Genomic DNA, 22,529 nt, shown 5'->3' with positions numbered 1-22,529 from the left:
TTACCAGCAAGCTTAGTAAAAATTAAACATATTTGAAATGTGTGCTTTCTCTTTTTCTTTCTCTTCTATTTAACCAGAATGGCCCACAGCAACACAAAACCGGGTACAGCTAATTTATTATAAAGTATGAACTGCCAAATAGTTCTTTTGAGATATTGACTTGCTGTTTATAACTTTTTAAAATTTTATTTACACGGTCCTTTTTTTCATAAATTATTGTCACATTTAAATATAAATTTCTATATAGCCAAGCAATACGATAAAAAGTGAATTGCCTGCCTATGTTTGTAAAAACATTAAAAATTAAAACGTAATTTAGTAAAACGATAATTAATGAATTAGCTAATGTATTCGACGTTGTATATTTCTAGCTATATTATACTAGTTTGTGTAAGCTAGGCCTGCTAATCTATTTGTGTCCAATAAAAAAGAGGTCATTGAAAACATGAATACCAAATATATTTATTATTAACAAAAATAATTTACAAAGATAGCAAACAACGAGGTAAAATGTTTGGTTGGATAATGGTTTAAAAAAATCATTTGTGCGTTTTATTATTTTAGTTTTTCTTAGAACTAGACGCGGAGGTCGATTTTCCAGGGGTGGAGTTCTCTTCGCTGACACTATTTCCTCTCTTCCATCCTTCAGGATATCCATTCTTCTCTGCATCGTTCCACCACTGTTCTTCTCCTTGTGCACCGATAAGATAAACCACATTTGTCACAAACAGGACTGCGAGCATAATCCAGAATGCCAAACGCCATTGTTTTTGGGTTTGCTAGAATGAAGATCATTTTTTATTTTTACAAGCATAACATATATATCTTTTGAATTTCAAATAGAAAATTTTTATTTATTCACTTTTCTAAATTTCATTATTCTACCGTTTATATGAAAGAAGATGGAAGTCTTAGCATCCCAGAACTTGCATGTGGCTGGCTTAGATGATCACTTTATTTAATTGTGTAACGTTTACTATCAGCCCATTATCGATCCATATTATAATTTATTTGAGAACTTGTATAAATGCCATGGTCTTGGATGCCTTTTACATGTAAGTACCTATTCAATAGATTTTTATTTGTGACCGATTATATGCGCTAGTAGTAAGGAAATTAGTGAAGCACATATCATACTTACTCTATGTAAACACAGGTGAAATTAATTTCGAATTAGTTTATACGAGTATATATTTTTAGGAGAAAGAGCCTGCTTTTTTTTAAATCTTCTCATTGACCAGTTGATCATTAAGAACTTTAGATAATCAGATACTAGCCTTTTTTAGATTGAAATTGCATTTATTATTTACCTTGCTTATTATGCACAAGGTTTATAGATCATTTAGTGGATTTTTGTTTCTTCTAGCTAATTTAATATGTAGATACTAGCCTATTCATCTTACAGATGACTGGGTCGCTGAAACTTCCATCTTATTTCATATAAACGGTAAATGTTTCATCTGAAGTTGAGACCCTACAATATTGTAAAAAATATGTAATGTTTGTTTATCTTACATCTGGCGTGAGCAATCCTATCAAATGTGGCGTCAAAATGCCGGAAACGGATCCGATACCGTTGATGAGTGCTGTGGCGGTTCCGGCATAATTGGGGGTGATATCCAGAGCATTCACTTTCATCCCGCAGTAGTAAGATCCCATGGAGGCCATCGCCACGCAAAACAGGGCGACTGCCACTGTCGCGTCACAACCAGCATAGCTGGCAGCCAATACAAATATCCCCGGACCCATTGATGCTGGTAATTGCAAGATAAATTCTATAGTCATTAAAAGTATTTAGAAATAGTTCAAAAACTTGTTATTAAAATCATGCTTTAAAAAATTACTTTTCCATCCAACCAATTAACGGAGCTACGTGAAATCTACTGAGAACAGTGTCTGAAATATGTTTTCGTGCACCAACATTTATTTCCTAAAAATATTAATAGATCTAGCCAAAGAATGAATAATTTACTAAAAATCCCTTATTGCAAATCCAGACTCGAGCAAAGGCACTCATTTTTCATAGCTCCAAAACTATTAAATTCATTCCACAACGACTATATGTTGGACATTCATTACCTATGTTTATTTCAATTTAATATTTTGCTTAATTTTTTTAACAAATCTGCGTATCTTTTTCTTTAAAACGTATAACTCATAAAGTACATATTTGCGAACTTTTTTCATTTTCTTCTCTTTGATTTTTTGTTTTCTGTTAAAATACTTAGTAGTTTATATAAGCACTTTTTATTTAATTTTATACTCACATACAAGCCATGCCTTTGTAGGTTTTTTCCCCATATTTTTACCACAAAAGTGGTATTACACAAAGTGAACGATAAATGAAAACTACAGTGTCAAATAAGTTTTGTATACCGATAGTCGTGAAAATTTTCCTAGCATTTTTTATGCTCAGCCAGCCTCTCTTAATACACGTGTCACATAAGGTACCAAAGCAGAACGAGCAGATCCACATCACGAAGTATGGAAGAGCGGACAGATATCCAGTCTTGCGAATGCTGAACTTGAGGACGTCATTCATGTATTTGGGGAGGTCTGATACCATCGTAAAGTATCCCCAATCGTGGCCAATCTAGAAAGGAATTAAATCAAAATTGACCTTCATTTGTAAGGAACTCCTTCAATTACATATCTTTCATCTAGCATATATATATTTATAATTAATCATCTATTTTTATAAAATCAAAAAGTAAAAACATTAAGAAAAAGACTTTTTCTACTAAAAAGATTCCACTGAAAATTTTTCTACAAGTATATGTGATAAAGAGTTTATCGAGAAAAAAATGTTTTCAATATTTTTTATATCCATATATATGAAGGGAAAATACTTTACTCTCGTACGAAAATGGAAAATTGAAAGAACTTGAGCTGTTTTGGCAGATTTTTGCGTTTAAGAATTATCCGAAAAGCTTTCACTTTTTTTATTACGACCCCTGTTACACTTTAAAAAAATACTTACTGCAGCAATGATGATGGACCATACAGGAAAAGATGTTAAAATAGCCCTCCAAGGAACGGGCTTATCAGTTTTTGGAGGGATTTTCTCTTCCAAAAATTCACGCTCTTTATCCGATATAAATGGATGTGTTCTGGGATCACTGTATACGAGAAGGCACTGCAATTAAAATGGTGGTTTTGTAGTAAGTTTTGATAAATAAATAAATTTTCATCTATAGTGGCCGAATCTAACTACCTTATTTTACGGAATATAAGATGCATTTCATTATTCAAAAAATTGCCTCAAAATTCAGGTGAGAATTATTAAATTAAAATTAAAATTAAAATATCTGGTGTTTGATTTGAAATTCCTGCCAGTCCTTGAATTGGCCATATATTCGAAACCACAGGAGACCTATCTCTATCTAGTAACATTGTAGTGATGGGAATCACACAAAAAAATGTAGTCTACTACACAACACCACACGTGCATTTGTTGTACAAAAAAACAAACTATAATTGTGTAATGTGATGTTTTCTGATGCGAACACCCCATCACTCCGACAAGGATTCCACGATCGTTACCACAAAATTTTGGGGAACAACATTTAGGTTGATTTTTTAATTAATAATGCTTAAAAGTAATGTACGTTTTATGGCCACTACACACGATATATGGGTTTATTCTCTATTAAGTATGCTGTAAAAGAAGTGCTCATTCACTATCTTCCTAAGATAATAACAGTATGTCTCTGTCAGTTGCCATTGAAAACATCAAAAGCAGTTGCACATAAAAATATAATTGAATTTTCAATTTTTTTTTTAAATAACGATATATCGGACGAATAAAATTATTGATTATCAAGTGCCAACATTTTAGCATATGATCAAAACTATGAAGCATTGATTAACTTACCCATAATAAAAACTAAAATATTGTTAATTATGAAGTATTAAAATTTTAGCATATCATCAAAATAATAATGTTTTAATCAACTTACCCATAATACAAACCATACTATAGCAGATCCACCGAATACATAGAACACATTTGGCCAGTTTCCATTCTTAGACATTACAAATCCCGACACGACTGTACCCAAAATGTTACCGATTTGTGAACCTCCAAATATCAATGATCCCATTCTTCCTCGCTCTGTTTCGGGAACCCATCGAGACATCAGAGCGGCCAGGGCGGGAGATGTCGGACCCTGATTGATAAGAAATGACCCTCATTTTATCTAAAAATGGCAATTTTTTTGGTCTTTCCTTTTAAGCTCAAGTATCAGATTTAGTAAAATTCTAGATTGACTATTTGCTCACTGCCGGGAGAAAACCGCGCAAAGTTTTAAAACGATTTAATACATTATTTAGTCGTGTTTTTTAATGTTTAATACTAGTTTAGAATTTCAAATAAAACCGTTAATTAATAAAAAAATACGTTCGAAAAATCTTCTAAGCTCTCTCCTGTAAAGTAACAGATTTGCAGATAGAGTACTTTACGTAGGGACCGTCGATATGACCAGTTTATCACGAAATAAAGTAAGCTAACCTCCGCCAAACCTTCGATGATCCTTACAGCAATAAGCCCCGCCGGGTTATCGCCACCAGCCCTAACTACGGCAGGAGTGGCCAGCGTCAGTATGGCCGTGATGAGCACTCCTATGCCGAGAGTGTGCTTGGCTCCATACTTCTCGGCGATAAGTCCAGCTGGAATGTGCGTTAAAAAGTAGCCATAGTAGAAGGAGCTTAGTACAATTCCTTGGGTATGCTCGTCCCAATTGTACTGGCCATGTACCTGCAATGAATTATAAAAACAAAACATTACGAAAAAGCTCTCCAGCCCTGACTTAGCATGTATATTAAGCCCCAATATACGATAAATTGAATTTTATTCTATTTTCACCCAGGTAACTTTTTTTTTTAATTTTATTTATTTGGAATTTTAACAAAATATTAACATAAATACAAAAACAATAATTAATATTAAAAATAAATAAAAAAAACAAGTAATTGTAACATTCCAATTACAAAATTTCACAAGTCGCTCACTCCTTTCAAGAACGTCATAAATCAAAAATCGTCAATTTTCAGTTGTGCATGTTTTAGGAATGCCCAGAAAATGTACTTTACCCCAGCAAAAGAAGCATATTTTTAACTTCATATTTACCCGCTACAGGGCAGAAAATGTTGTTTTAGCATTTTGAAGAAAAGGTATTGTTTAATTATTTTTTTAAACATACTAAATATTTTTCAAATGGAAAAAAAACCTTCAGGTTTTACCTAAAAAGATCTTTTTAGGTTTACCTACCTAAAAAGATCTGTTACACAGTAAAACGTTCAACAGGTGGCTTGATATTTATTTTTAATACATTGTGTTATATTTTTAAACTTTAAAAACGTTATCCTGAAAAATCAAGTTTTTTTATTTATGACGTTCTTGAAAGGAGTGAGCGAAATGTTAAATTAGTTAAAAGTAAACAGCAAGAATAAAATATAGCAAAAGTTAAGAAGATTAATAGGTAGATTGAGATACGTAGCTATTCATATATTGAAACGTAGTATCAATATATTGATTAGTATCAATTAATTGTAATTAGCATCAATATATAAATATCTCCTACGTGAACAAACCCAGCGCTGTAAACAAACATTTTTACACACTAAAAGTATTGTCGCATTTTTCATCTTATCAGGGATATGTAACTATTTTGACGTAATTAATTTTTTTTTATTAACAAAACATTGCAAAAAAACTCCTCAAGCCCTGACCATAAGAACCGAACAGACTTTGCAGGTATATTAAAGACCAATATACGATAAATTTAATTGAATTTTCTTTTCTTCACCCAGGTAACATTTGACGTAATTTAATTTTGTTGTTTCAAATACCGCTTTGTACTCAAACAATAGCTTTTTCTTCGAAATAAATATATTAGATTTTAGTTTTGTACTGACATTTCTGGGTGGAACTGCATTTTATAGAATAAAATAACAACTACGTAGTTTTCCTTATGAATTTAATTTGACCAGCAACTGGGTTTATTGCAAAGAAACCCAGTTGCTGGTCAAATAAAATTAATGTGGAAAAAATAACATCGTTGTTATTTCATTTTCACCCAGGTAACATTTGACATTTTTGAATTTTTTGCTTAAAATACCACTTTTTATTTAAATATTAAGTTTTTCTTCGAAACAAATAGTTTTGAGAAGAAAAGAGTTATTGTAAAGTTAAGATAAAAAAAGACAGAATATTTTATGCAATTTACATTTTTTTTAAGTTTAATTCCATTATACGTTCTTTAAAAAAAATGTGTCAAACCCCTTATGGTAATAAGGGTTAGTAGTAGTATTTGTTTTTCATGTTTATATTAATAAGGTGAAAGACATTGTTGCTATTTAGGAAATAAAATATAATAAAGTTGCAATTTTTACACTTGTGCCATTTGACTGCGGGTTCAAATCTGGGCAAGCGTCGGGATCGTGTATGACTCCATGTCCGGCCCTTTTGACTACCATCTGCGTGATGGCGATGTTGAGGCACACCCTCAGGGTGTAGGCCACCATGAAGCATGAGAAACCCATCAATCCTGTAACCCATCTTTGAGGAATCAGGAACCCTGGTGACATGACACAATGAAGCATGTATGTAGTACATCTCTACGATTACATTTACATATAAAAACATAAGGTTAACACGTTACGATGCGAGCATTCGTATAGTCATTACAGCACTCCATCCGAAGTCAGATGCTCGCTGCGAATGTTACGTTACGAAGGAATCTCCGGTCAGTGAGTGTGATTTGTTTTTAAGATAACTATCTAAAAAACAAATCACAACTGTGAAGATGCCGTATACTAACAATTTAACTAAGCATCACGCCGTTTCTCCGTAGGAGTAGGCAGGGAGAATAGAACGCCACAAAACTGTGTATTTGCAAACAATCTTCGCCTCGATCCTCATACATAAACGCCGATTATTCCGACTCCGATCTTATCACTTTCTGAAATACTTGATCATGTCAAGTTTTTCTTCCTCTGCTCCTTTTTTCATTACATTCGTCTCATAAATTTGTTTTACCGTTCCTCCGTGAGAAGGTGAGTGATCATTCGTTCCACATATCAAAACCATTTTAACACACCTCTCTTAATCTTATCGATAATGTTTATTTCAGCTTTGTATTCTTTCCTTATTTCACAATTTAAACATCTAACATAGGTACTTCGTTTTGTACCGCTAATTTAGTTTTAGCTTATAATAAGTTTTTGGTATTTACTTATTAATAAAAAAATAAAAAAATTAACATATAATTTAAAAGTGTTTTTTATATATACCTTTTGATAGCGTCAATCTCCACCCAGTCAACATTATATATGTAGATTCTATCACTTAAAATATAGACATATTTTTTTTCTTAACAATTTAACAAATATGTTTGTATTACAATATATTATATTTGACGGTTTACTATAAAAAAAAAACTGTACAACTGTAAATTTTGTAGTGAAAAACTCGATAAATATTGAAAGGCCGGTTGTCAATAAGACGTTAGTTACATTTAAGAATTTTCTGGAAAACAATTATCGTGCATATAGTAAATGTCATAATAAGTAATGATTTCCAAATATAAAAACACTTAATTTAATTTATGAAATATAAGTAGGTACTTAGTGGTGTTAAAAATAAGTAGGTACTAGGCGTTGACTATTATTTTGACTGGCAATTTCTACTCCCTTTACATATTTTCTGTCGTTTTTTTGGAACAGCGAAATATGAAAACTAGAACACTTTACGAGTACAACACCTTTTTGAATAAAAAATATAAATGTTCGTTTGTTCGAAATCTTATATCTCTCAAAGTATAGATAACACCACGGAGGCGGATAAATTTTATAAATATACAAATGTATTTATTAATATTTATATATTTTACAAATAGCAAAAATACTCATGTTGAAATAAAAGAAAATTTATTTCATTAAAATTTTTATTAAGCTGTACAATAAATTATAAAGAAGGATTGTCTTAACTAAGAAGAGAGATTTCATTAAAAATCGTGATATTTTTCTAAATTTTACATATTTGATTTATCTTCCTTTTCCTTATAAGATCTGACGTCATCGTTGGTTATACTTTTTCCCCTTTTCCATCCTTCGGGATATCCATTTTTCTCCGCATCATTCCACCATTGTTCCTCTCCTTGCGCGCCGACCACATACACCACATTCGTGACAAACAGAACTGCAAGGACGATCCAGAATGCCATCCGCCATTGAACTTGTGTTTGCTAGAGTAAAAAAAATACTTTAAAAAATCAAAAAACATACTGTCTTCATACCGACACTATGGTCAGATTTAGAAGAAATTTCTCTTTGTACCTAATTTATTTTTAAACTAACTAACGAAAGGCCACTCTGTCATTGCAAACATTCTTTGCCTCTTCTACGTGTATGCGTCCTCAAATATTCTTCTCTTCTTCTAGCCCTTGTCTGCACCCAATGGTGCATAGGGCACTGCATCGTATAGAAGCAGTGTTATCTAGATCGTTGAATACACGAAGGAAATGTGATCAGCCCTCCGCCTCAGGTACCAGTCCAGAGTAATACGTATTAATTTAATATTCGACTGAAAAAATCACTTTTATTTATTTTGACCCTTTTGGGAATTAAACCTGAGACCTCCAGCGTGGTAGCCTAGCGCGCTTACCATTACGCTATGGAGGCGGACTACATCCGATTCCTGACCTGTCCGTGCCCAGGTATTTGACATAATTAAACATGCCTAATTTTCCTCGGGCTCTTGAACCCCATTTGCAACTAAATTCACCTAAAACATTTGTTTTACTGTTCTCAATCACTCGTTACTCCCAAAAAATATAACATTCAAACGTGGCTATACTTGTAGGATAGCCATGGGACATTTTTCTCTTATGAAGAGCTCTCTTAAATGAAGAGGTTAACAGTGTTTTTGCAAGAATTTAACTTCAAAGCCTAATTGACATATTTTGTACATAAATAAGCAAATTTTTTTTTTTTCGACGCGGTTTTTCAATGTTACATTAATTCCAATTTATTGATCGATTATTTTACTTACATCGGGTGTAAGGTATCCAACCAAATAGGGAGTCACGATACCAGAAATGGCGCCAACCCCGTTGATGAGGGCTGTAGCAGTTCCGGCATAGTTGGGGGTAATGTCCAGAGCATTCACCTTCATCCCACAGTAGTAGGATCCCATCAAGCCCATCGCGACACAAAACAGAATAACCGCTGCTGTCGTATCACAACCCGCGTAGCTGGCAGCCAGGATGAATATTCCTGGACCCATTGATGCTGGAAGGGAAGAAAATATATTCATCATATTTTTTTAAACTTCTTCTTTCCATACATTAAATGTCGAGATTTTTAATAAATGTTTTAGTTAGTAAATACCACTATTTTTTAATTAATGTTTTACTTAGTAAACACAACTTTTAATTAATGAAATTATTGAAGCCTTTACATTTAAAAACGGCAAAATGTATAGGAAGTTAATGATCAAATATAGAATTATTTTACCAAAAAGTGACTGCCGAATCAATTAATGAAAAAATCGAGATTTTGTTTAGTTAATATCTCAATGTAAAAACATGAAAAAAATATGGAAGTTTGTGCATTTCTGTGCTATTTTAAGTAATCACTTTATGATTTTCTTTTTTTTACTTTTATTATACATCACTTTTATACTTTTATTTACTTTGATACATTATAAGTATTTTACTTTTTTTGTGAATAGTACTATGGTAGTGTCATGTACAATAGCATTGTTTGTATGCTGTTGTAGTTGACTGGTTTCTAGACGGGTATGTCTCGAAACCAGTAAACAAAATATATCGGTGGGTATTTATATACTAACGTTTCCAATATTTTAATAAAAAAAAAAATATTTCTTTTTTTTTAAGCGAAATATTTGTGTTTTTATTATTTACACAAATATTTCAATTTTATACTATTTATGTCAGCCTAAGCGGCTCAGTATTAGAAATAAATATCAAATTGTGGTAAAGTGGGTTCGAACCGAGAAACTTAAGAGCCCGCGACACTAACCACGGGACCACAACACGACACAATATAAAAGTATGCACTGTGTAACACCTCCTGCCACATGTTATGCATAACGTTTAATATTAAATATGTGTGCGAGATCGGAGTTACCCACGTTACATTTTTCAATTTCTGAAAAAAACTTTTTTTTTGTTAAATGTAGCTTGGATTTAAATAAAATCCAGTTTTGGGCTTTTAAATATCCCGCCTTAAAGAGTTTTACTGGAACTACACTGCCAAAAAGAAGCTTTTCCAAATGGCAGATAATCTGAATATGTTATTTCCAAAGCCCAGAGAATAGGACTTATGCCTTGAAAAATAAAATCGAAAAAAATGGAGTTATATTTACCGATAGTGGTGAATATTTTTCGGGCATTTTTAATGGAAAGCCAGTTTTTCTTGATGCACAAGTCGCAGAAAGCGCCAAAGCAGAAAGATGAGACCCACATCACGAAGTATGGGACCGCAGACAGCATCCCAGTCTTGGCGATGCTGAACTTTAGGACATCGTTCATATATTTTGGAAGGTCTGTTACCATTGTAAAGTATCCCCAATCGTGGCCAATCTAAAGGGAATACATAATATGCACAACTTTTGAGTGTGTTCAAATACTTCAAAAATCACGGTTTTATCCACTTGAGGAGTTATTTTTACTCTTTTTTTAACATCTCTACATACATGAAGAAGAATGTGGAACAACATTTTGAGAGTGTTCAAATACATGTCAATAGATCTGTTTTTTCCCCATTTGGAGTTGTTTTTACAGTTTTTGACATCTCAAGTTAGATGAAGAAGAATATGGAAGTCTAGTATTTACAAGGCTTATTAAATGTCATTAAGTGTCACTTGTAACTTGTCACTGGTTAAGTGATCACTTTACACAAGTGCAACATTACCATTCTACCTATGATTGACAACCACACCATTATTTAATTTTTGGAACTCCTACATATATCACTGATCACATGACGCTGAACAAATGAGTTCACAAGAGCCACATATGTTGGATTTAGTAGAAACCCTTTTCGGATGTGTGCAAGATCCTACCTCAAATATTTTTTTCGTTCTAAAAATGCTTGAAAATATATTTTTTAAATTTTATGCAGCCTATAATTTGACCAGTTATTTTTATACATCCAAAATGGATCATTGCTAAATAAAAGCTTTCTAAATCTAACATAGATGGCTCTTATGAACTCATAATCAGGAGATTAATGATATTTGCAGGAGTTCCAAGAAATTGAGAAGTGTGGTTGTCAATCATGGGTAGAATGGTGAATGTAGCACATATGTTAAGTGGTCACTTAACAAGACTATCATAAGTCATAAACTCAATAAATACCCAGATGAATATCTCCATTTCAATGAAAGCTTAAGATTGTATACATTTAATTAAAAAATAATTTTTATATATGCTTACTGCAGCTATCACGAGAGACCAAAGAGCGAATGATGATAAAAGTGCCCTCCACGGAACAGACTTTTCTGTTTTCTTTTCAATCCTCTCCTCCAAGAATTCTCGCTCCTTATCTGATATATAGGGATGTGTTCTAGGATCACTGTATACTAAAAGAGTCTGCAATAAATAAAACATTATTAAATACTCTATTTACTAGTATTTTGATCAAATACAAAGAAACGGAATCAATTAATTCCTGTCAGCTGTCATGAATATAAAATCTTAGATAAAACGTATTTCAACATTAAATACTATATAAATTAACATTAATTTTAATTCTATTAACTTAATTATAAAAATACAATTATTTTCAAGCATTCTTCCTCTTATAAGTTAAAAACATTACATGTCCTCCGTAGTGTAATGGTCAGCACGCTCAGCTACCATCAGGGTATCAATCGAATCCGGTACCAAAGTCCCGAATTCGATTCTCAGGGGGGTAAAAATAATATAAGTGATTTTTTCACTCTAATATTTACTCAATATTACTCTGGACTAGTATCAGAAGCGGTGATGACCTTTCCTTCATATGTTAACGTTAAAGATAACACTGTGTTTATATGATGCTGTGACATATATGTACCATTGGGGTGCGAATAGGGATAAGGGTTTGTAAATACATTAAATATCAAGTTTCATTATCGATAACTAAACATAGACGAAGAAGAATATAAAAGTCTGAGCATTCACAAGGCTTCCTATCTGTACCAAAATTGGTCGGGACCCATTAATTGGAAGGAAGAAATTGATGTGAATTGAGGAAATTTGATGGAAGAAAATATATTCCTTTTATCTTCTTAGCTCTCCTCTCCTTTCCATACATTAAGTATCAAGCTTTTGTTCATTTAATATCTCAATTTACATACATGAAAAAATATAGAAGTCTGTGCATTTCTGTGATGGTTTTAGTAATCACTTTATACACTGCTTAACATTCACGAATTCTCAACTTACCCACAGAATAAACCATACGACTCCGAGTCCTCCAAACACGTAGAACACGTTGGGCCAGTTTCCATCTTCAGCCATTACGAATCCCGAAACGACTGTGCCCAAAATGTTGCCGATTTGGGCGCCGCCAAATATCAGAGAGCCCATCCTTCCCCTCTCCGTTCTGGGAACCCAACGGGACATTAGGGCGGCCAGGGCGGGAGATGTTGGACCCTGGATGATGAATACAATTGACAATTTGTTCACTTTTTTATGTTTTACAGAACTTTCTATTTTTACAGAGTAATGTAGTAAGTGTAATGGTCAGCACCCTGGGCTACCGTTTTGGTACCCGTGTTCTATTCCCAAGGGGGGTAAAATAAATATAAGTAATTTTTTCACTGTAATATTTGTTCAATATTACCCTGGACTGGTACTTGAAGCGGATCACCTTTCCTTCATATGTAAACGATCAAGATAACACTGCGTTTATATGACGCAGTGCCCTATGCACCATTTGGGTGCGTATAAGGGTTTAATTATATTTTTATTAAATTTTTAAAGAATTTTAAACATGAATATAAAATGATGTAAACATTATCTGTATTTACATGTTGACATCTCAAAATAGATGAAAAAGGATATGGAAATCTAAGTATTTACATTGCTTATGACCTGTCATGAGCTGGTTAAGTAATTAAATTTTACAGGTATTACATTCATCATCCATCACAACGACGCTACTCATTTTTTTTGGAACTCATGCATGTGTTTGTAATCTCATGTCACATTATGCTTTATATGTTAGCTCATGGCAGTACCTATGGTTGATTTGAGTAAGCTTTTATAAATAAAAGGGTGTCTACTGACTCACACCCTTTTGTTAAATGTATGCAAAATCTTAACTGAATTATTTTACATACTGGGAGACGCTGTTTAAAATTATTATTGCACATTTATTTTATTTCACCAGTTACTGGTCAAAAGAAATATATGTGAAAAAACTTTATGGTTGTTATTTTACTATATAAAATGCAGTTCCACCAAGAGATGTCAGCACAATACTTTAATGTAATTAAAAGTTTATAAAGGCTTTCGCAAAACTAACGTAACTTTGCCATCTTGGTTTTCTTTTGTCACAATCAGTTTTATCACCGGAACCCTTTTTTAATTAAAAAATAATGGAATACATTTCTTCACATCGCTCATTCCTTTCAAGAACGTCATATATCAAAAATCGTCAATTTTCAGTTGTGCATGTTTTCGAAACCCAGAAAATGCACAATATCCCAGCAAAAGCGGCATATTTTTAACTTAATATTTACCCGCTATAGTGCAGAAAGTGTTGTTTTTGCATTTTGAAGAAAATGTATTGTTTAATTATTCTTTTAAATATACTAAATATTTATCAAACGGAGAAAAAACATTTAGGTTTTACCTTAAAGATCTGTTGCACGGTAAAAAGTTCACGAAGTGGCTTGATATTTATTTTTAATAAATTGTTTTATATTTTTAAACTTAAAAAAAAAATCTCCTAAAAAATCAAGTTTTTTATTTATGACGTTGTTGAAAGGAGTGAGCGACATGTGTATTTTACCAGTTTCAAAAAAATGTTTAATTAATTGTACCTCGGCCAAACCTTCGATGACCCTCACAGCAATGAGCCCCCCTGGGTTGTCTCCACCAGCCCTGACGATGGCAGGAGTGGCTAATGTCAGTATGGCCGTGATGAACACTCCTATGCCGAGAGTGTGCTTGGCCCCATACTTCTCAGCCAGCAGTCCAGCCGGAATGTGTGTTAAAACGTAACCATAGTAGAAGGAGCTCAGAATCACGCCTTGGGTGTACTGATCCCAATTGTATTGACCGTGAATCTGAAATCGATATTTTGTTACAGAGATTTATTGCAATCGTGGTTATTCATAAACCTGTCCGTTCATTTTTGGCCATATTCGCGAACGAAAAAAGCGATATATCGCGCCATTTTATGTCATGGCTGGTAGATAGCTAGCGTTTATTAATGACACCATCTGGTGGTAAAAATTAAAATATCATGACGAACGTCAAACCAATGTAGTCATAAAAATATATTTATGTTTTAATTTTTATTTATTTATTTAATACAGTTACAAAAAATGTAAAAAAATAGTTCATTACATAGACATTTGTAATTTCAACATATCTCAGTACAAGTTACGCTGTTACTCTCCAAAAAAGAAAACAAGCTCTTGTGCTTGGAGAGGGACTTAAACTTATTGTTTACTGTTTATACGTATGAGTGATAAATGTAATACTTTGCTTTTTTGAATTATACATAAATATGTATGATTTAATTCATACAAACGTGTAAATTTCTTAGTATCCAAACTTTGTCATGAATTATTTAAGTGAATGAGCTATTATTCTTATTTATGTACCTATGAATTGTTATATCAAATACAGTTGTTTTTATTCTACTAGGTTGTATTTTATTGTTAAAAACAGATAAAAATTAATATTATGACAATTGTTTCGCCTTGTTATGGCAGTTTGAAAATGCCATAACTAGGTGAATCAATTGTCACAATATTAATTTTTATGTGTTTTTTAACAATAAATTACAACTTAGCAGACTCAAAAAATCTGTGTTTGATTTAACAATTAATACATAAATTAAAATTGAGTTCTATAAATTAAACGCCTATTCAATAAAAAAAATACTCTTATTGCAGAAAAATCAATGATTTACTTACGCCTGAGCTGTTTCCGTGGTTCGAATCGAGATCGGGACAGGCATTGGGGTCATGGATGATGCCAGACCCTGGTCTACTCACCACCATCTGCGTGATGGCTATGTTGAGGCAGACCCTCAGGGTGTAGGCCACCATGATGCACGAGAAACCCATTATTCCGATTATCCATCTTTGAGGAATCAGAAAAACTAGAAAAAGAAACAAAGATTGAGAGATTTAGAAAAAGTTTCTAGAATGTTTTTCGCAGATATTAAATTAAGATATTTAACATTTTAATAACTTAATAAAATAAAATTAAACTTTGTCTTAAACCACTTTTTTAATGGAACATTTTTTCTCCAACCGGTTTCGATAAAAACCTTGTCATCATCAGGGTTTAACATGTTCTTGTCGAAACCGGTTGGAGAAAAAAGGTACCAATAAAAAAGTGGTTAAAAAGAAAGTTGAATTATTTTATAAAATTTAGGCAAAGATTTATAGATTTAGAACAGGTGCATGTTAGACCTCGGCTCAATGCATGTTTGTTCTGCAACCCCTAATGCATGTTGGTCTTTGGGTCGACCAAAAACGCATGTGATTTTACGCATGTGTGAAACATTTTGTGTAGTTCCAAGTGTGTGAATAGTGCTATGGTAGTAGCGGGTAGTATTGTTTGCATGCTGTGGTAGTGATTGTCTTGACGATGAGACGGCTACGTCTCGAAACCGGTAGACATAAAAATCTCGGTGATTGGTTATATACTAATATAACTAACATTTTCGTAAAAATAATATAAAAGTAAAGAAAGACTTATTGACAAGCTGTCGTGTCGATATGACAAGCTGTCGTGAAAGTCTTGTCGTTTTTCGTGAAATATTGTATTTAAACTCTATCTTCTTGAGCAGATACCTTTTCATTGTCCAATTAGAATCAATAGACAAAGACATCCTTTTTTATAATCCAGCATCATCAAAGAATTATTTAAAAAAATCCTTTATCTATCGAAGTTGTGGGAAATTCAATGAATGTTGTACCCACCTTGATATGTTCTACTCCAATCTTTCAAACTTTAAAGCTAAATTGTTCGAAATCTTATAAACCTAAAAAGGTAATTCTATTCCCTGTCCTTTCCTTTTCTTCTTTTCCTATCACTGCCATCTCCTTTTCTCTCTATCCCATCCTTGTCTCATGTCTCTTCCTTTATATAGACCTCTCTTATGCATAGTTGTGAAGAACTGTAATTGGTACTCATGATTTTATTTTTTTGTATTCTGATGTATCATATATTATAACTGTTCCAATAAAATACAATAAAAATAAAATAAAGTTTATTTGTGTTATTATTTTTGTTTTAATATTTTGTTAAAAATAGATTGTTTTATCACAAACTCTTCAAAGCACAATAAGGTAGTGTATACTCGAAAAATAGATAACATTGTCATATTAACGATATGGTTACGTGGGAGAGGAACCATTCCTTTAATATTAAATTAAAAATATTACGTTTGAATAATTCGTCGAATCTCAATTTATTAAAATTTAACTAGAAACAATTTGTAGCAAATTGTTTTCTTGTGTTTTTTTACGGTAAAAAAATAAACATTTGGAAGAAAAGAAACACATTAATTATTAAAGCAGAGAAAAATCCTTAAATACAAATTACTCACGATATGGTTAGTGGAACTATTTTTTAAGCAAATCTTCACCTCATATAGTAAAATTCTACAGTAAACAATTTGTAGCTCATTGTGTTTTTGTGGTTCCTGACAAAATATTTTTTTAAACATAAACTTATTAAAGAAAAGCCCACAAAAATAACGGAATTTTATTTGTTCAAAACACTTTTATTATAAGAAAAATATAACAATTATAAAATATTTTTAATTTTATATTAATAATAATTTTATATTAATAATTAATAATTTTATATTTAATTAAAAAATATTTTAATTTTCTGTCCGCCTCCGTAGTGTAATGGTCAGCACGCTCGGCTACCGTTCTGGAGGTCCCGGGTTCGACTCCCGAGGGGGGTAAAATAAATATAAGTGATTTTTTCACTGTTATATTTATTCAATATTATTACCCTGGACCTGAAGCGGAAGGCTGATCACCTTTCCTTCATGTGTAAACGATCAAGATAACACTACGTTTATATGACGCAGTGCCCTATGCATCATTAGGGTGCGGATAAGGATTTTATTATTTATTTATTTTTTATCTTAATAACCATATTTTAAGGTTGACGATATTTTAAGCTAAACTATTTTTAACTATTTTTTTTAAAAAACACTTTTACTTAATTAATTAACTTATTGGTAGCTTTTTTTATATGGTTTCTAAATAAATACAAATTTCATAACTAATCGTATTGAAGAAAAGACCTACAAATTTCTATGAATCAAATCCTTATTTCGACAGATTTCTGAGAATTATTTTTCTAAATAATATGTTTTTCAGAATACGGAAAGGATTTTTGATCAAAGGTGTTTGCTTAAGTTCTTATTCAACAGATTTATTAAATACAATTGAGTGCCTGGATTTTCAGAAGCCGAAGGTCAAAAAGACGTGTGTTTAAATTCTTGGAAGGGTTTTAAATAACAAAATGTTATCTACTGTTTTGTATTCATGACGATTGTTACACGAAATCTGATCATTGTTTCAAAATAATATCCATTTTATCTGTCAATACAAGTTTTACATTATTACATAATCCATATCAAAGCAAATCAAAATGATAGGAGTTGATAGATATGTAAGTTATTCAATCAAAAATGCAATCAAAACCTTTTGTTAAAACAAGACAACAGTTATTTGTTTATTTAAATAACTTGATCACACTTATGTATATTGTATAATAAATTCTCATTTAAACGGTTTAACATGTAAGTATGTTTGGAATAGTGATGGGCGATCGAATTGAAACCACCCGATTAAATAATTACTTATTTTAAAAAAATCTTTATATAATTCGGTTTTTGGGTTCGATCACTTAAAGCTTATCACTCTTATCAGTACAAAAATTTGGTTGTGTATTTCTAGCTGCTAATATGTTGGACAATTTGAAATAAAAAAAATTGTTTCGATGGTTATGTGTGTGTTTAAGTAATTTATATGCATTTGTACACCATACTTTAAATTTTAACTTTTTTAAACTATATGGATGTAAAAATATTATATTCATATTTGTAAATGTAATAAATACCATTCAGAATTTAGTTCTGGATCAGAAAATCGTATAAAATCGGTGTGTAAGAAAGATTTTCTCCGCACTTTTTGACATATCGTATACATGCAATGCGTCTTTATGAGTACTGTTTTCACATCACCTACAAAGTTTCCAATCTTCTTATTGATAAAAAATCAATAAATCACAAATAATTGTTTCGGAAAATCCTCTATTGGTAATTAAGTTAATCTCTTAAGTCTTACGACAGAAATACATGATTGTCTCGTATTAGATTTTTATTTCTATCAGATAATGGAAAATTATAATGCAATTGGTGTGATAAATTAAGTATAAAACAAATTGCTCTTGATAAGAGCTATGGGTACATAAAAAAATTGAGAAGGGAATATACAATCCGGGTATTTACAGGGCTTACGGTCAGCCATTGGCTAATTTCAATGATCACTTTATACGAGTGCAGTAGTAATATTTACCATTCTACCCATGATTGACACCACATTACTCAAATTTTGTATATCGTTAATATATCGTATACTTAAATATATATTTATATATTTTTTTTTTCATAGTATATTTTGTTTTTAAATTCCTAGATTAACTTAAATTTCGTAATCTTACATGTATTCTCTAAACATATTTATGCGAATAAATATATTGTATTTAAACATTAGCTATATAATGTTAGTATATAATGGTATGTTGTACTTGTCATAACTATACACCGTATTGGTTTAATGCGGTGTTAACTTGGTCAATAACCTCGTAAAGTTTTTTTTTGAAAAAGATAAATATTTGTGTTTTTATTATTTACAAATATATTTTAATATTATATTATTTCTGTGCCTAAGCCTGTATAAGCTTAAGCGGTTTATTATTAGAAATAGGTATCAAATTTGGGTTGAGTGGGTTCGAACCGAGAAACTCTGATTCAAGAGTCCGCGACACTAACCACGGGACCACAACCCGGCTCATGATCAGTCGTACGGTCCAATTACCAGATCAGGATAAAATAGAAGAAGTAATAGAATATATTCACCAAATATTCTACTTTTATATGTATATGTTCAGTAAAAAACATGTGCTATCACCTACTTAAAGACAATCTTTAAATTACAGACCTCAGTCTTTAGTGTATGTTGTTCAGCAATCCTTAGTGCATGTTGATCCTCGGGTCGACCAAAAATCCCATGTACATAATTAACATTTTGTATTGTTATGTGTGAATAGTGCTATGATAGTGACGTATTGTATTATTTGCATGCTGTTGTAGTGATTGTCCTGACGAAGAGTCGAGTACGTCTCGTAGAAAAAAAATTGATGATCAGTCGTTAAAAAAATACATTTAAATGAAAATTAATATCAATAAGAAAGAAACTTCAATCTAAAATTTTAAAGCATGTACCAGTACATATTATAAATATGTAAGATACAAAAAAAATGTTATATGTTTTTACGTTCAAAGGATTCCAGACTAGACAAATCTACATAATATTATTAAGTTCTCTTCTGCTCTCTGATGTTTGCCTTGAAAACCCCAATTATAATATTTGGGAAAAAATCATTTATATAACATTAATTTACATTTTGTAAAGTTTCGCAAATTGATACCAGTTCAGTTCAGTTTGAAAACGGGATTTTTTACACGCAAAAAATATTTGAATATGATGTAGAAGGTACAAGGAAATGCGCACATCCAATGTAAATAAATCTATATTTTTTTTTTACATTTTTTTTGACATCTCAACTGTCCTGCCCTCTAGATTAATGGGTATAAGAGTAGGAGTATAATTGGAGGGAAAAGCTGAAAAACAGTGATTCGATACTCGGTGTTGCATAACCGTAAATAATATATAATAGTTTGTGTAATCAAGCACTGCTAATTTGTTTGAGTATCTTGAGGAATTGTATTAATTAAATTATCTGACTTTTCAAAAAACCTGTCAATCTTTATAATGCATTATACGCAATAAAATTTTGTTAACTTTTATTTTTTAAATTATCTTTATTAAATTCAATCAAAATATTTTTATTATATTTATTGTTTCGGCATTTACTTTGTGGTAAGACATGTTAAAATGATTAAGAAAACACTTGTTTTTATACCACTTGAGTTTATTAATGACTACTAGTTTCGAAAAATAAACTTCCATCGTCAGGTCTGAATAATATATAGTTATTATTCAGACCTGACGATGGAAGTTTAGCTTCCGAAACTAGAAGTCATTAATTAACTCATGTGATATAAAAACAAGTGTTTCCTAAATCATTAAAAAAAAATATGTACATTTTTCAAAGATTTTTTTGGGTCCTCTTTTTTAAAAAAAAACTACGTATTATATGTTTATTTATTTACTGATGATTTGCTCATTTTTTAAATATTGGAAATGATGAAATATATATTTTTTTAAACATGTTTTGACTTGGATATTTTTAGTGTTTTATATCATTATTTTGGAGCTACAAACCAAATGTAATTCCTGAAATTCCGATTTAAAAAAATGCTTGAGTTAGTGATCCTAATGAATATAATAATTTGCATAAGTTTAAAATAAATGCGCTTTCATTGATAACAGTATATGGTTTTTATATATATATTTAAGAAACAATCCTTTAAACTCAATCATAAATAATTTCAAAATCACATACGTTTTGATACTGCCAATCTCCAACCAGTCAGCATTTTCAAATATAGTTTTTTTTAAATAAAATAAAAACTGTTGAAAATATTCACTTTTATCGACTAATATGATCACGATAATTTATTCAACACAAGCAAAATTTCACCATGAACCAATTTTAGCGTACGGCCACATCGTTGCAACTTTTCTTTCGAAATAATCGCATTTGACACTAGCATCGGAGGTATACACTGATTTTTTACGCAGGAAACTAGATTACAACCAGTGGTGTAGTAGCCTTTTTATGTTGCAACATGCCTTTTATTTAAGTTGAAGCATGTATTTGTTTAAACTTAAATAAACAGCTTTATAAAAATAAAACACTTCTTGAAAAAATGCGGATATAAAATCTTAAAAACTGGTGACAGTTATCCAACTCGAAAAAAAGTTAAAATTATATATTCTTTTCCAAATTTTACTCACTGAACTTGATGTCACCCTTATCGAAACTAAAAAAATGCGAAAACTTGTACTCCTGAGAATATAATTAAATATTGTATTTTTATACAAACGGTTACTATTCCCATTGATGTGTATTATTTTTAATCATGCCTAAAGCATTTTTATTAGATAATTCATTATACCTTGTTAAATTTGTGAAAAAATATATATTTTTATTATGAACTAGCTGTTTTTGGCCTCGCGTTCCTGTGACTCAGTCTGGTCTTAATAGAAAAGAATGAAAGAAATGAGCTCACATTCCTAATGCCATATGTTTTATTTCACAATGCTTCTAAAGCAATAAAAATATTATCTACAAAAAAACTATGGATATCGATAAAATCGAAAACAGTGAAAATGCTAAGTTACAGCAGCTGTCGATTATCACACTGTCCGCTATGAGCAGTGTTAAGTATTCATAATGTTGCTGTTTCACTCAACAGATGGCACCGCCACGGTAAAATAGCTATTTTCTAATGATAATAATAATTAAATAAAAACATGTTTTTACCTGTCACAAGTAAATACACCGTTACGATGTGTTTTTTTTTAAATATATAAATGTTGTTAAGTTCGTTGAAAAATGTAAAAAAAGCATTAATTTTAAAACCGAGAACATCGACACTATTTAATTCACCACTACACCACTGTATGCCTTAAATTACGATGATGCAAAAAATGCGTTATTTGCTATGATAAGGTTAGATAGATGAGAAACGCTGAATCTTTAGGAAAAAAGTATTTTTAACTTTTGTTTATTGACGAGCCTAACTGGAGGGAAAATGAAAATAAATAAATAGAATTCCTTTACTTAGTTTAAATTTGTTATTATTTTTTTTTTATTTCGAGCATGATTAAAAAAATAACTATTAAAATTGTACATCATCCAATATGAGGGACAAGCACTTGTACGAGGCAACGCTACAGATACCTTGGAACACACACGAATTGAACTTAGGACTTCATTTAATCAAATGCGTAATATCTGGGACTCGCTGCTCAACTCGACAAAAACCCAAGTGTCGCCTCTTTAACGTCTAATAGTGCTACTCCACAAGATGGACCCCAAGATTTCTACGAT

General features: G+C 31.4%; 2 protein-coding genes across 3 annotated transcripts; both read right to left on the bottom strand.

The window, feature by feature from the left end:
- Positions 1–447: 447 nt before the first annotated feature.
- Positions 448–7,544, bottom strand: LOC148300167 (dietary and metabolic glutamate transporter-like). 2 transcript variants are annotated; one of them, XM_088275165.1, is made up of 8 exons: positions 7,294–7,543; positions 6,394–6,578; positions 4,511–4,756; positions 3,960–4,169; positions 2,981–3,136; positions 2,377–2,593; positions 1,516–1,754; positions 449–779 (listed from the first exon to the last, which is right to left on the bottom strand). In XM_088275165.1, exons 1-8 carry the CDS (start codon positions 7,325–7,327, stop codon positions 561–563), a joined length of 1,506 nt encoding a protein of 501 aa, XP_088131291.1. In that variant the 5' UTR covers positions 7,328–7,543; the 3' UTR covers positions 449–560. The 2 variants fall into 2 exon arrangements, with proteins under 2 accessions (XP_088131292.1, XP_088131291.1); XM_088275166.1 differs by lacking the exon at positions 3,960–4,169 and having other exon boundaries at positions 448–779; positions 7,294–7,544.
- A 399-nt stretch (positions 7,545–7,943) lies between these two features.
- LOC148300166 (dietary and metabolic glutamate transporter-like) lies at positions 7,944–21,200 on the bottom strand. Its single transcript, XM_088275164.1, has 8 exons — positions 20,976–21,200; positions 15,164–15,351; positions 14,060–14,305; positions 12,456–12,665; positions 11,463–11,618; positions 10,391–10,607; positions 9,053–9,291; positions 7,944–8,246 (listed from the first exon to the last, which is right to left on the bottom strand). The coding sequence occupies exons 1-8, from the start codon at positions 21,007–21,009 to the stop codon at positions 8,034–8,036; spliced, it is 1,503 nt and encodes a 500-aa protein (XP_088131290.1). The 5' UTR covers positions 21,010–21,200; the 3' UTR covers positions 7,944–8,033.
- Positions 21,201–22,529: the final 1,329 nt, after the last annotated feature.

The sequence above is a fragment of the Brachycentrus maculatus genome, unplaced genomic scaffold (genome assembly GCF_059751285.1).
Source record: "Brachycentrus maculatus isolate JH-2025_06_01 unplaced genomic scaffold, ASM5975128v1 h1tg000808l, whole genome shotgun sequence".
NCBI classification, from domain to species: Eukaryota; Metazoa; Arthropoda; class Insecta; order Trichoptera; family Brachycentridae; genus Brachycentrus; species Brachycentrus maculatus.
This window is presented reverse-complemented; position numbering and strand designations above follow the sequence as displayed.